We start from the raw sequence: 14,135 nt of genomic DNA, 5'->3' as shown, positions 1-14,135 counted from the left end.
AAGTTCCAGCTGTAAAGAAAAATGCCAAATACTGCGAAACTCACAATTAATATGATAAGATGATGCAACACGGCTGCCTTATTTCTTCCCTCACCTTGGACCCAGGGTACTTCTATGTGCAATGTTGGATGGAAGGTGAGCCATAGTCACGCCCTGTTTCTTGGCAGTCCACCATCTGTGTACAGCTACTGGGCACTGCCATCAAGGGCTGCCTATCCATGACCAGCAGCAGGGCATGTAAGGTGACTCTTCCTACTTCACTGTGCCAGACCTTGACGTTCTCATTTGAATGGGGCTCAAGCAAGCCTAAGTGACAACCTCAGTTTTTAGCCTGTTACATCACAGGTATTCAGACTGTTGTATCTGTTGATTATTGTCATAATAGACCTTTCACATGCTGATCTCAAAGCATTTTCCAGACATCCCTGTGTGAGGGAAATGCTGCATACAGGGTCCTTCGTTGCATTTTACTCTCATGGGAAATGCCCTTCTTGAAACCCTTAAGAAATGTAGAGGAGAAATCCTTAAGCTTGCTAAACTCAGCCTCTATCCATCCAACTTTATCATCCATCCCCTGCTGCTGTATGTCCTGAGAAGTTGGGATTGTTTATTCCAAATCAGATGATATTAAAGGGGAGACCCTGATTGATATCTGCACCAGCCCCACCATATGCCAGCAAAACCTTCCAGGAGATCATTGCCACAGACTAGATGGACCAGAACCCCCAGGAGATGCAGAAATGGCTGCAGAATGAGCTGGGAGCATTTGACTGAGCTCCGGACCAGACCAGATCCGACCAGACCAGATCATCGCGCTTGGGGCGGCATGCCGGTGGGAGGGCGGTAGGCGGCTCCGGGGGACCTCCCGCAGGCGTGCCTGCGGAGGGTCCGGTCGTCCAGCGGCTCTGGTGGACCTGCCACAGGCATGCCTGCGGAGGGTCCGCTGGTCCCGCGGCTCGGGTCCAGCGGACCCTCCGCAAGCACGTCTGCAGGAGGTCCACCGGAGCCACGGGACTGGCGACCGCCAGAGCGCCCCCGTCCCCCCTGTGGCGTGCAGCCCTGCTTGGGGTGGCGCAATTGCTAGAGCCGCCCCGTCAGGACCAGATCATCATGCCATGGCTAGTGTAGACATAGCCTCAGACTAGGGTGACATATGTCCCATTTTGACTGGGACAGTCCCTTTTTTAAGCCCTGTCCCAACCATCCCCACTGTTTTTTGGCATTTGTCCCATTTGTTCTTGCCAACTGATCATCAGTTGGCAACAGCAAATGGGACAAATGCCCAGTTTGGTCAAAAAAAAGTGGGGGGCAACCCCTTGTGGGACACGGAGGAATGTGCGGGTGGAGGTGGGAGAGCGGCAACGCCAACCCTGAGAGGAAGGGAGGGAAGGCTCAGGAGAGCAGCGGGGGCTGGGTCAGCCCAACGCAGGTGGGTGGCAAGGGGCTTCAGGCTGGCCCCATACAGGGGAGCCTCGGGCCAGCCCCACCCGGTGTCCCATTTTCCCTTTGGGAAAATATGGTCACCCTACCTCAGACACTTTCTTCCCCGTATATTCTTTTCTGCTGCTGCTTCTTTCGATTCTGCAGACTGAGAAAATCTTGCAGAACCTGTGGGTTCTTTTAGCCTGAAAAATGTCTTAGTCTGAAGTGAAAGTGGAATTTGTAAGTACAAGGAGGGGTTAAAGTATCAACAGGAAGAGCTATCAGTCTCCACTGGGAACACACACAGAGCAGAGGTTGTTTGTGCAAGATGGAATCTCCAGCTAGTTTCACAGGGGGAGATGCTTACCAGAAAGATTTTGACCCTGCAGTGTATTTGAAGACCTACTATACCTTCGGTTCCAGTCATTGCCAAGGGAATGAAATTCTGGAATTAAATCTGAGAAGCCTGTTTAAGATATTCACTTCAGGTCAGTACAGTGTCCTGCGGGCACAGTGCTCTAGGGCTGAGACGTTCTCAGCTTTTCCCTTGTCCTGTGAGCTCACGCTCGTTTAATAATGCTGTCTGTGATGGGAGACAACAAGGCTCTATGAGGGTAGTAAGGCTTTTGGGACAGGAGTCTTGTCTTCATACTCATGGCATGTCTGGGCCATGCACATAATAAATAATTTTGGAAGCATTTCTAATTGTAATTAGCAGCTGTAGAGGCCACGATGGTTCAGCATGATGTGGGGTTTTGTACGTCACACACACAAATCTCTAGAGCTACATACACTAAGCTACTGAAAGTGTTTCAGAGTATGTCAGCCTCTTTGTTTTCTAAGTGTTGCAGGTAGTTTTAGCTACTTGATTTTCCCCTTTAAAATCCATACGTCAGTGGCAATCTCAATTCTGGAGAGGTCGAGGGCTGGAATAATGGGAGGTGCTGTGGGTCAGAATTGAGGGGTATTGGCAGAGCTGCGGCTGGAGGAGACCTAGACTAGAGAAAGGTAGGGACTGTGAGTCAGGATTTAAGAGCGTCTGCAGAGCAGTGGTGAGCTGGAGCAGGTTCCCACAGGTTCCCAAGAACCAGTTGTGAAAATTAGACCTCCGTGGAGAACCGGTTGTTAAAGGGCCAGGAGGTGGGCAAAGAACTCCGGTCTGCGGGCCGGACCATCCTGTTGCTCCCAGGATTCCCAGCTGGGGAGGCTGAGGCTCCCCCGGCCCTTCCCCCGCTTCCCCCCAGCCGCAGCGTGGCCAGCCGCTGGCACCAGCTGGGCAGATCAGCTGAGCTCCGGAGTTGCTTTGAGCTGCCAGCAAGGTGAGGGGGGAGGGGGCTGCAAGCTCTAGGGCTGCGGGGGGGGGCAAGTGGGGCAATTTGCCCCAGGACCTGCAGGGGCCTCTGGCCCCACAAGTATGTCTCCGCCTGGCCCGGCCCCTTCCCTGCTCCCCCCCCCCACCCCTTAAAGTAGAACTTTTTATAGGGAACCAGTTGTTAAAATGTTGGCAGCTCATCACTGCTGCAGAGCTGTGTATGGTGAAGCTCGGGATTAGAATAACAAGCATATTGTGGTATAGGATTGAGCTGCATTAGCGGAGCTGTGTGCGCTACAGCCCAGGAGGGGAAGAGCGAGTGGAAACTGCAGCTCAAGAATGAGATGCAGTGGCAGAATAGAGGGTGAGGCCCAAGGCTGGAATGGCAGAGTCAGGATGGGGTACCCAGAGTAGGGAGCCATCTGTGTCATCAACCCCAGACTTTCATGAGAATTAAAATCACTGACTCGGATGGACTGGAAATTGCAACTAGTAAAAGGAGCAGGTGACCTGGTTCCCTGCATCCTACCATGATCAATGTTGCAATCTGGAATGGTCCTCACTGTTGCACAAGCAGTTAAACCCTTTAATATCACAGGAATTAAAAAAAAATCCTGCCTCTTCATAAATTAATCTGATTTCTTTCCTGCTATATGTTATGAAAAGGAACAGCTGGATTCTAAACCTGGAAATGGACTAGGGCTTACTGATGTTACTACAAACCCTGGACAACTTCTCCACAGCATCTTATAGCTGTGAGCCCAACCATATGCTAAGCAGTTTATAACTAGGCTATTCTGGGTTACCCTTCCCACTGCTGGTTCCCTACTCTGGTTTTCTAGTTGTTTAAGCTAATCTAGCAACATTTTTAAAGCGTGTTCAGGATCATGGTCTCAGAACAGCTATGGTAGTGAGCATCTATAGAATGATTATTGCGATAGTAGAGAGATCGGGACCCTGTTTGTGCTCAGCGCTGTACAAGCACATAAGAAATCCTTACCCTAGAGAGCTCTGAGACTGAAGTCCTTATTCTTGGTTCCTTATTCATGGTTCCGAGACCCTTATTCAAAGGCCAAAATGATTTTAAAATATATTGATCAATGCGATTGAACCGATAAAAATGTAAAAGATAATGATCGGATTATTCGATTACTAACGAAGTAAGGAGCTGGGTTTTGATGAGCTGAACATGACAAAATTTGGCTCGGGGCCATCCCAAGTGACACATCCCTGTCACTGTTAGACTATTCCGAAGGAACTGAGGCACACCGCTGGCTGACCTGAAGTTTTGTTACTGCGCAATACTCTGCCTCATGTCACACTGCCAATCCACTTATTTGGCCATTCAATTAATAAATAATTAAGTTATCGGTCATTTAAATTTTTAGCACATACAATCACATACATTTGATGAAATTTCTAAAAATAATTAGCCTTACATTGACATATTTTTAAATAATTGTGGAGGTTAAATACACAACTGGGAACAATGGATAGGAAGCTAGTACCACAAACAAGGAATTGGGAATAAGGAGCCAACTTCAGCCTCGGCAGAGAGTTTATAATCTAAATAGACAAGATGTACAAAGGCATCTGAGCTCAGGACCAGATCATCATGCCATGGCTAGTGTAGACATAGCCTCAGACTAGGGTGACATATGTCCCATTCTGACTGGGACAGTTCCTTTATTAAGCCCTGTCTCAACCGTCCCCATTTTTTTGGGGCATTTGTCCCATTTGTTCTTGCCAACTGATCATCAGTTGGCAACAGCAAATGGGACAAATGCCCAGTTTGACCAAAAAAAGTGGGGTGCAACCCCTTGTGGGACACGGAGGAATGTGCGGGTGGAGGTGGGAGAGCGGCAACGCCAACCCTGAGAGGAAGGGAGGGAAGGCTCAGGAGAGCAGCCGGGACTGGGCCAGCCCAATGCAGGGGGGTGGCAAGGGGCTTCAGGCTGGCCCCATACAGAGGAGCCTCGGGCCAGCCCCACCCGGTGTCCCATTTTCCCTTTGGGAAAATATGGTCACCCTACCTCAGACACTTTCTTCCCCGTATATTCTTTTCTGCTGCTGCCTCTTTCGATTCTGCAGACTGAGAAAATCTTGCAGAACCTGTGGGTTCTTTCAGCCTGAAAAATGAAAGACAGGGAGAAAACAGGGGTGTCCCGGCCCACGTGTCTGGAATTCCACTTTCACGTCAGCCTGACGTGAAAGTGGAATTTGCAAGTACAAGGAGGGGTTCAAGTATCAACAGGGAGAGCTATCAGTCTCCACTGGGAACACACACAGAGCAGAGACTGTTCGTGCGAGATGGAATCTCCAGCTAGTTTCACAGGGGGAGACGCTTACCAGAAAGATTTTGACCCTGCAGCGTATTTGAAGACCCGCTATTCCTTCGGTTCCAGTCATTGCCAAGGGAATGAATATCTGGAATTAAGACTGAGAAGCCTGTTTAAGATATTCACTTCAGGTCAGTACAGTGTCCTGCGGGCACAGTGCTCTAGGGCTGAGACGTTCTCAGCTTTTCCCTTGTCTTGTGAGCTCACGCTCGTTTAATAATGCTGTCTGTGATGGGACACAACAAGGCTCTATGAGGGTAGTAAGGCTTTTGGGACAGGAGTCTTGTCTTCATACTCATGGCATGTCTGGGGCATGCCCATAATAAATAACTTTGGAAGCATTTCTAATTGTAATTAGCAGCTGTAGAGGCCACGGTGGTTCAGCATGACGTGGGGTTTTGTACGTCACACACACAAATCTCTAGAGCTACATACACTAAGCTACTGAAAGTGTTTCAGAGTATGTCAGCCCCTTTGTTTTCTAAGTGTTGCAGGTAGTTTTAGCTACTTGATTTTCCCCTTTAAAATCCATACGTCAGTGGCAATCTCAATTCTGGAGAGGTCGAGGGCTGGAATAATGGGAGGTGCTGTGGGTCAGGATTGAGGGGTATTGGCAGAGCTGCGGCTGGAGGAGACCTAGACTAGAGAAAGGTAGGGACTGTGAGTCAGGATTGAAGACCATCTGCAGTTGCAGAGCTGTGTATAGTGAAGCTCGGGATTAGAATAACAAGCATATTGTGGTATAGGCTTGAGCTGCATTAGCAGAGCTGTGTGCGTAGAGCCCAGGAGGGGAAGAGCGAGTGGAAACTGCAGCTCAAGAATGAGATGCAGTGGCAGAATTGAGGGTGAGGCCCAAGGCTGGAATGGCAGAGTCAGGATGGGGTACCCAGAGTAGGGAGCCATCTGTGTCATCAACCCCAGACTTTCATGAGAATTAAAATCACTGACTCGGATGGAATGGAAATTGCAACTAGTAAAAGGAGCAGGTGACCTGGTTCCCTGCATCCTACCATGATCAATGTTGCAATCTGGAATGGTCCTCACTGTTGCACAAGCAGTTAAACCCTTTAATATCACAGGAATTAAAAAAAAATCCTGCCTCTTCATAAATTAATCTGATTTCTTTCCTGCTATATGTTATGAAAAGGAACAGCTGGATTCTAAACCTGGAAATGGACTAGGGCTTACTGATGTTACTACAAACCCTGGACAACTTCTCCACAGCATCTTATAGCTGTGAGCCCAATCATATGCTAAGCAGTTTATAACTAGGCTATTCTGGGTTACCCTTCCCACTGCTGGTTCCCTACTCTGGTTTTCTAGTTGTTTAAGCTAATCTAGCAAAATTTTTAAAGCGTGTTCAGGATCATGGTCTCAGAACAGCTATGGTAGAGAGCATCTATAGAATGATTATTGCGATAGTAGAGAGATCGGGACCCTGTTTGTGCTCAGCGCTGTACAAGCACATAAGAAATCCTTACCCTAGAGAGCTCTGAGACTGAAGTCCTTATTCTTGGTTCCTTATTCATGGTTCCGAGACCCTTATTCAAAGGCCAAAATGATTTTAAAATATATTGATCAATGCGATTGAACTGATCAAAATGTAAAAGATAATGATCGGATTATTCGATTGCTAACGAAGTAAGGAGCTGGGTTTTGACGAGCTGAACATGACAAAATTTGGCTTGGGGTCACCCCAAGTGACACATCCCTGTCACTGTTAGACTATTCCGAAGGAACTGAGGCACGCCGCTGGCTGACCTGAAGTTTTGTTACTGCGCAATACTCTGCCTCATGTCACACTGCCAATTCACTTATTTGGCCATTCAATTAATGAATAATTAAGTTATCGGTCATTTAAATTTTTAGCACATTCAATCACATACATTTGATGAAATTTCTAAAAATAATTAGTCTTACATTGACATATTTTTAAATAATTGTGGAGGTTATATACACAACTGGGAACAATGGATAGGAAGCTAGTACCACAAACAAGGAATTGGGAATAAGGAGCCAACTTCAGCCTCAGCAGAGAGTTTATAATCTAAATAGACAAGATGTACAAAGGCAGGATTGTTATTCCCACTTAACACATGAAGGACTGAGGCTCAGAGAGATTAAGTGACGCACCAAAGTCACACAGCGAGTCTGTGGCAGATTTCATTAGTCCTAGGCAAAGGCCCTAACCAGGACACACCGCGTTAGGTGATGAGGCTGTTGCTGGAGGAGTGTTCCATCCTACATACCATTCACAGGAGGCCTTAAAGAAGCAAATAAAACAAACAAACACCTCCCTCCCCAAACCCCAATCACCAGTGAGTACAACTTCTCTGACGTATGGGTCATGCAATGCGCCAATGTAACTTCATTCCCCGACGTTCCAAACCAGGTGGGGTGAAAGGCGACACCCTGATTGACATCGGCAGTGGCCCCACCATTTATCAGCTCCTCTCCGCCTGCGAGAACTTTAAGGAGATCATCGCTTCGGACTACACAGACCGGAACCTCCAGGAACTGGAGAAATGGCTGAAGAATGAGCCAGGAGCGTTCGACTGGACTCCAGTGGTGAAATATGTGTGTGAGCTAGAAGGAGACAGGTAAGGGAAGGAGACCTGGCTACTGATGATCCAGTGATGTCTTGTCACTGAAATGAACCCCTGCAGGAGAGGGGACCTCTTACTAGAGTATGATGTAAAAACACAACGACAAACTGACTAGGACACCCCACAGGCTGACATATGACAGATGCAGGGAGGCTCAAGAAATGGGAATCTACTGGAAGCACTTGCTCATGGATCCAACTGCCATGTCTGAAAGCTGCCAGCTGAACCCTATAGGCCGTGCATCACTATTATTATTAGTTATAATTATTATGATATTATCTTAATGACCATAGTACCCACAAGCCATAGCCACATAGTTGCTAGAACTAGTGGTGCTGGGGGTGCTGCAGAACCTCCTGGCTTCCATCATATACAGGGTTTACAGTTTGGTTTAATGGCTCTCAGCACCCCACTATAAAAATTGTTCCAGCACCCCTGCATCGCCAGGGATCAGGATCCTCTTGTGTTAGGTGCTGTACAAACATCCAGCAAAAAGAAGGTCCCTGCCCCAGAGAGCTTACAGTCTAAATTTCACACTATTGTACTGAAATAAGTATTCTTATAATATATTAATACTTTGCAGTTCTCAATCACCTTCCATCTCATAAGAACATAAGAATGGTCATACCAGCTCAGACCAAAGGTCCATCTAGCCTAGTATCCTGTCTTCTGACAGTGGCCAATGCCAGATTCTTCAACGGGAATGAACAGAACAGGGCAATTATCAAGTGATCCATCCCCTGTTGTCCAGTCCCAGCATCTGGCAGTCAGAAGCTTAGGGACACTCAGAGGATGGGATTGCATCCCTGACCGTCTTGGCCAATAACCATTGATGGACCCATCCTCCACGAACTTATCGAATGCTATTTGAACCCAGCTATACTTTTGGCCTTCACAATATCCCCTGGCAATGAGTTCCAGAGGTTGACTGTGAGTTTTAAAAACATTAGTGAGTTTATCTCCATAACAACCATGGTGATGGGCATAGCATAAATACCTCGGCAGACAGATAAGGGGGCAAGGTAGGTGAGGTAAATTTTTTTATTAGATCAAGTTATTGGATGGAATTTGGTACAATAAAAGAGATTATCTCACCCACCTTGTGTCTCTAATATCGTGTGACCAACATGGCTACAACTACACTGCATAGACAGATAAGGAAGCATTTTAATCTCCATTTTAAAGATGGGGAGACTAAGGTGCAGAGAGGGGAAGTGACATGCCCAAGATCACACAGGAAGTCAGTGGCAGAGTGAGAACTAGAACACAGGTCTTTGCTTTGACTACATGACCATTGCTCCCACCACAGATGGAAAGGACTCAGTGTGTGTCTCTCAAAAGCATATGTGGCGGGATTTGAAACTGAATCCAAAGTCATATTGAAATGTACAACCAGGACAGAGACCTTTAGTTAAATTCTCCAGTTCTGGTAAGCAGGTTTCTGTACACATCACCTTTGCTGCGCCATGTCAGAGTTTCTCCTTACCTGATAATTTCCAGGTTTGTAGTTCTGGGCATTACCCCTCCCAGGACATTCATTCAATGGGGTGCAAGTAGCTACTGCCAACTGTGTGAGTGCAGTTGTACAAAGACTGATCCCACTCCTGCTTCTCTCAATTCGTCCTTTTTCCACTCTGGTTGAATACGGTCCAGTCATTGCAGCCTGCGGCTTGGCCAAGGCAGGGAATGTGGCTGTCTCGCTTTTTAGTTTCCTGTGGGGTTATGGTTTAAACAGGAAATTGAAACCTGGAGAACCACACAAACTATTTCCCAATAGCGTGTAAATGTCTGTAAAATTCCACTCTGGGCCAGCAGGGGCCTCTCACGGGACCTTGTCGAGAGCTTGTCTAGAATAAAAAGTTCTAGTTAGGCTGGAGAGCAAGGTCCTTGGAACAGAGGCCCGTGTCTTTACATGGGTCTGCAAATGGCCATGGTTTGAAGGAGGTAACAAAACTGATCAATAATAAAACAGGTGTATCTAGATAGAGCAGCTGACTCTGTGTATGGCAGCGATGGTGTTTCAGTCTGATGTGGGGCTTTGTGTTGCAGAGACTTGCTATCGAATCTCTCTCCAGAGCTAAACATCCACATAAATATTTCCAAGTACATCAGCCCTTATCTTTTCAGAGGGCAGTGAATAGTTTTAGCTACTTGATTTTAATTGAAATCCACACCAGTGGCAGTCTCAGTTCAGGAGAGGTGCCAGGCTGGAAGAGCGAGCAGTAGGTTAGGGCTGAGGGGCATCAGCAGAGCCATGGATGTGTGTGTAGGGGGAGCAGGACTGGCATAGCAAGGCTCAGGGAATGCAGGTCTGGATAGAGGTGCATTGGCAAACCTGGAGGGGTGGGGAGAGCCCAGGACTGGAACAGCAGGGGGGCTGTTCAGGCAGAGCTGTTGAAGGATGCAGCCCAGGACTGGAATGATGGGGGGTTGGGGGAAGAAGGGCTGCAGATTAGAGGCATGAGACTCTATTTATCTGGGAACTCGTACAGCCCCCATCGCCATAGTGTCTGAGAGACTCTCTATTTTTATTCATGCATTGGCTCTTAACACCCTTGTGACATTACCCCCATTATCCAGAGAGGGAACTGAGACACAGAGCGACTGTGACTTATTCAAAGCCACGCAGAAGGATCTGTGGCAGAGCACAGATCTGATTGCAGGTCTACAGGGTTCTGGGTTAACATACTAAACACTGGAGCCTCCTCCTTCCCTCCATAGATCAGACACGCAGAAGGGATTGATGCAAAGAGAAAATGCTGAGCTGTCCAAAGCTCCGCATGCTCCTGGAGCAGTAGGAATGGAGAGTCACACCAATATCCTTTCTTGCTACTGCTGCATTGCTCTGCAGTTTGCCAATTGTGAAATGCCTAACACCCAGGGAAAGTTTCCTCCTAACTCCAACTAGTCAGGGGTTCACTTATGCCCTGAAGCAGGAGGGTTTATAGCCCCTCAGGTCTTGGTTATGGTTAATCCCTACTGTAACGAAACTGGCTATTATCCGTGTAAATATCAGATCCTTTTGTCTAATTCTTGGCCTCAGCGGTGTCTTGTGACAATGAGCTCCACTGGTTAGTTGTGTGCTATGTGGAAAAAGTGTCTCCTCTTATTAGTTTTAAATGTGCTGCCTTTCGAGTCCATTGAACATCCCCTTGCTGAGGTCTGATGGACAGACTGAAAATCATGCAATAGTACACAATATAACATTTCTTGCAGGGAAAAGTGGGCTGAGAAGGAAGATAAGTTGAGAAAGAAAGTCAAGCAGGTTCTGAAATGTGATGTGTCCAAATCCAACATCGTGGCCCCTGTGTCTCTGCCCCAGGCCGACTGCCTGCTCTCCGCACTGTGCTTGGAAGCTGCGTGCAAAGACCTGAACAGTTATCGTGCAGCACTGAAGAACATCAGTTCTCTGTTAAAGCCAGGAGGCCATTTGGTGATGGTGATAGTCCTGAAAGAAACCTACTACATCGTAGGCCAGCGCAGGTTCTCCTGCCTCTACCTGGAGCAGGAGTCGGTGGAGGAAGCCCTGAGAGAGGCCGGGTATGACATACAGTGTGTTGAGGTGACCCCAAACCGTTCCGAAAGCACATTTTCAGATTTTGAGGCTGTGCTGAGTCTGGTTGCGTGCAAGCGGCCTGCTTAGTCCTGCTGAAAATGAACAGGAAAGATCCTCGGTGCAAGGGAAAGGGCAGGGCTGGCCTTAGGGAAAAAGCACCGGAGGCAAACTAGTATTTTGGCTGTGTGAGGGGCAGGGAGTTGTAGGGGGCAGGGAGCACAGGGGAGCTGGGGTGGGGGCTTCTCAAAGCCAAACCCGCATGTGATTTTGCATTAGCATCTGCATTAATCAAAGAATATAGAATTGAGAGATGGGACGTGACCCAAGGACCCCTTGACACCAAGCGGCAGATGGCCCCGGAGTACATAGGTGTAGAGGGATCTCCTGGGTTCGTCAAAAGGGGTCATGTAAGGTCTCTAATGAAAGCCTGTGTCACCCTGATCGTCATAATCATTGCAAGATGTACGTATGGAAAACATGTGAATAGTTATGGATATATACTAAAACTTATGTTCCCTCGGACTGTGAGTTAAGGCAGGCCACCAGGTGATCCACATACCTCTGTCATGCAAGACAGAGATGCGTATGTCACTCTGGCTCATCATGTGCAAACTGAGCATTGTGTGGTTCGCAAAGGACACCCATTTACAGTCTGAGCAAAATTCTAATGAATTGATTGCAGGGGCTTCAGGAAAAAATAAGCCAGCAGGGGTTATCTTGTTTAGGCATAAGGCAATGAACTATTGAAACTATATCTGGGGTGCAGATGAACCTCTAGTTATTCCTTTACTCTGTGAGGACTGCCAGCAGGATTGATTTGATGAGAAGTGATCTCAGCTAAACTGGCTGAAAATGCTGAGAAAAGGGTGTGGGGTAAGCTATCTTGTATGAAATATTTGAATGCCTTGTTAGGTAAGTGTCGGCTCCAGAAAGCACGTTATGATTTTGTTTTGTATGTAACCACTGCTTGGCAATATCCTCACTTGCTGTCCTTGTATCGCTGCTTTGATAATAAACTTATTCCTGTTTTCACTCTATGTATATATTGAAGTGTGCTAAGCTGAGTGGTGATCCTCAGTTGAATCTTGCAAGCTGGTACGTGTTTTTCCTTTAGGGAGTAGCAGGTCTGAGTGTTCTGTGACCGTTCAGTGGAACATGGGCTGGGCGTGCCAGAGGCTATTCTGAGAACTCAGGGGGAAGGTATGTGCCTACTGGTAATCTGTACCAAGAAAGCGAGGCCTACGAGGGGCAGGAAGGCAGTGCTTGTGCTGCCGGAGGCTAGTGGTTTCACGTTTCGGGCACAGACAAGACTTCCTCACACTGAGGGCAGGCAGTGGTAAGGGTCCCCGAAGGAAGTGTCACTATACAAGCAGCAACTATCCCATTCTTCCAGCCCCCTCTGCCAATCCCAGGCTGCTCTCTAGAGTACAGTTTCCCAAGCTGTGTCCTGTCCAGGTTTAAATGTCTCAAGTGATGGAGTTCCCAGCTAGAGCCAGGCAAAAAAATTTGGCCAAAATTGTTTTTGGTGAAAAACACAGATTTGGTGATATCAAAAATGTCACAAATTTGTGTTGGTTTCACTGAACTGTTTTGACCGAAAAAAACAAAGTATCTGCTGTTTTGACTTATTCCAACCCTGGAATACTTTCAGAATGAAAAGTTTTAATGACTTTTCATTTCAAAATGTCCTTCAATTTACTTTAAAAATACAGAAATATAAAAACAAAACTCAAAATCTAGAGAAAACACAGTTTCCTGTTGAACTAAATATTCCATTTGACCCAAAATGAATTTTCTTTTACTTTTTGATTCACCAAAAATTCAGCAAAATATTTTTTTTTCAGATCAACCCAAACAAATGTTTTAAAAAAATATTTCAGCATGGCCAGAGAACCCCAAAATTCATTATTTGGAACTGGGATTCCAACAGAAAGTAGGCAGCCAATGCCAACCTTTTGAGCCAAGCCTTGAATGGAACCGGTTGGCTATTTCCATTGGTGGCAACAGGTGAACTTAGACAAGCTTCCTAGCAAGGGGGTGGCTGAGCAGTAGTGCTCCGCAATGCCATGAGGGAGAGACTTCGATTTGGTTTGAGTGGATGTGGAAAGCGTTTCAGGGCATAGCAAAGAGCACTGGTCTGGGGATGTCCAAGGTGAGGATCAACAGAAAGCAGATCATCTGGGTTCAAAATCACTGCCTAATCCAGGCTCCAAGCTTCATCTGACCTTTATTAATTCATCCTGAACAAATACTTCTATAACCCAGAGGGGGAGGCAGGTGACTCCCTGCAGCCTCTCATTGTCTTTACAGGGCTCTCATCCCAGGACAGTGCTGGTCTCACCCTGCTTAGTTTATGAAACCTAAGGAGGTCACAGTCTATCACAGCTCAGCTACACTCGGTGCTGAAAGTGTGTGGGTGGGTGTGGGGGGTGCCTCAAGGGAGTCACAAACCCAACCAAAAACTGAAACCAACCTGGGGATACACTTTAAGCACTGCTGCTTGCAGATGATAGAATTGCCAACCCCACGCATTCTTTTCATGCCGCTTTAAGCCCTGGCTGCAAGTCAGAGCAGTTGTTGACACCAGAGATGCGAATAGCTTGAGAAAAGCTCTCCTTGTCTATCCAATCAAAAGCAGATTGTTCTTTCCAAGTTACAATTGCTAACTTGTGGGGGGAAAAACACCCCACCCTCTTGTGTGACACTCTCAAAGTGGTGTCACACAGTCTGGTGGAATCTGGAGAGAAATGACGGCTTTGTTTAGAATTAGTTGGACCAGGTCCACTGGGCTGGCTATGGCTGTGCCCACACACGGCTCCCATTAACTGGGCTGGGAGTGCATTACAGGAAAGATGATTAGCCTGAAGGAAAACTGCTGTATTCAAAACAACCTATGCCTC

General features: G+C 47.1%; 1 protein-coding gene across 2 annotated transcripts; it reads left to right on the top strand.

Annotated features, from left to right (window-relative positions):
* The first annotated feature begins 1,701 nt into the window (after positions 1-1,701).
* On the top strand, positions 1,702-12,272 carry LOC123354961 (nicotinamide N-methyltransferase-like). 2 transcript variants are annotated; one of them, XM_044997378.1, is made up of 3 exons: positions 1,702-1,910; positions 7,466-7,673; positions 10,896-12,272. In XM_044997378.1, the coding sequence occupies exons 1-3, from the start codon at positions 1,751-1,753 to the stop codon at positions 11,320-11,322; spliced, it is 795 nt and encodes a 264-aa protein (XP_044853313.1). In that variant the 5' UTR covers positions 1,702-1,750; the 3' UTR covers positions 11,323-12,272. The 2 variants fall into 2 exon arrangements, with proteins under 2 accessions (XP_044853313.1, XP_044853314.1); XM_044997379.1 differs by lacking the exon at positions 1,702-1,910 and adding an exon at positions 5,020-5,204.
* The last annotated feature ends 1,863 nt before the right edge of the window (positions 12,273-14,135 follow it).

This window comes from Mauremys mutica, chromosome 22 (genome assembly GCF_020497125.1).
Source record: "Mauremys mutica isolate MM-2020 ecotype Southern chromosome 22, ASM2049712v1, whole genome shotgun sequence".
NCBI lineage: Eukaryota > Metazoa > Chordata > Testudines > Geoemydidae > Mauremys > Mauremys mutica.
Note: the sequence above shows the minus strand (reverse complement) of the source record. Positions and strands in the feature narration are given on the sequence as shown.

Bases quoted from the DNA above. Each gene is read 5' to 3' on its own strand.
- LOC123354961 (XM_044997378.1), top strand. From the start codon at position 1,751: ATGGAATCTCCAGCTAGTTTCACAGGGGGAGATGCTTACCAGAAAGAT. The intron at 1,911-7,465 runs GTCAGTACAGTG...GTTCCAAACCAG, and splicing joins GTTTAAGATATTCACTTCAG to GTGGGGTGAAAGGCGACACC. The intron at 7,674-10,895 runs GTAAGGGAAGGA...CATTTCTTGCAG, and splicing joins TGTGAGCTAGAAGGAGACAG to GGAAAAGTGGGCTGAGAAGG.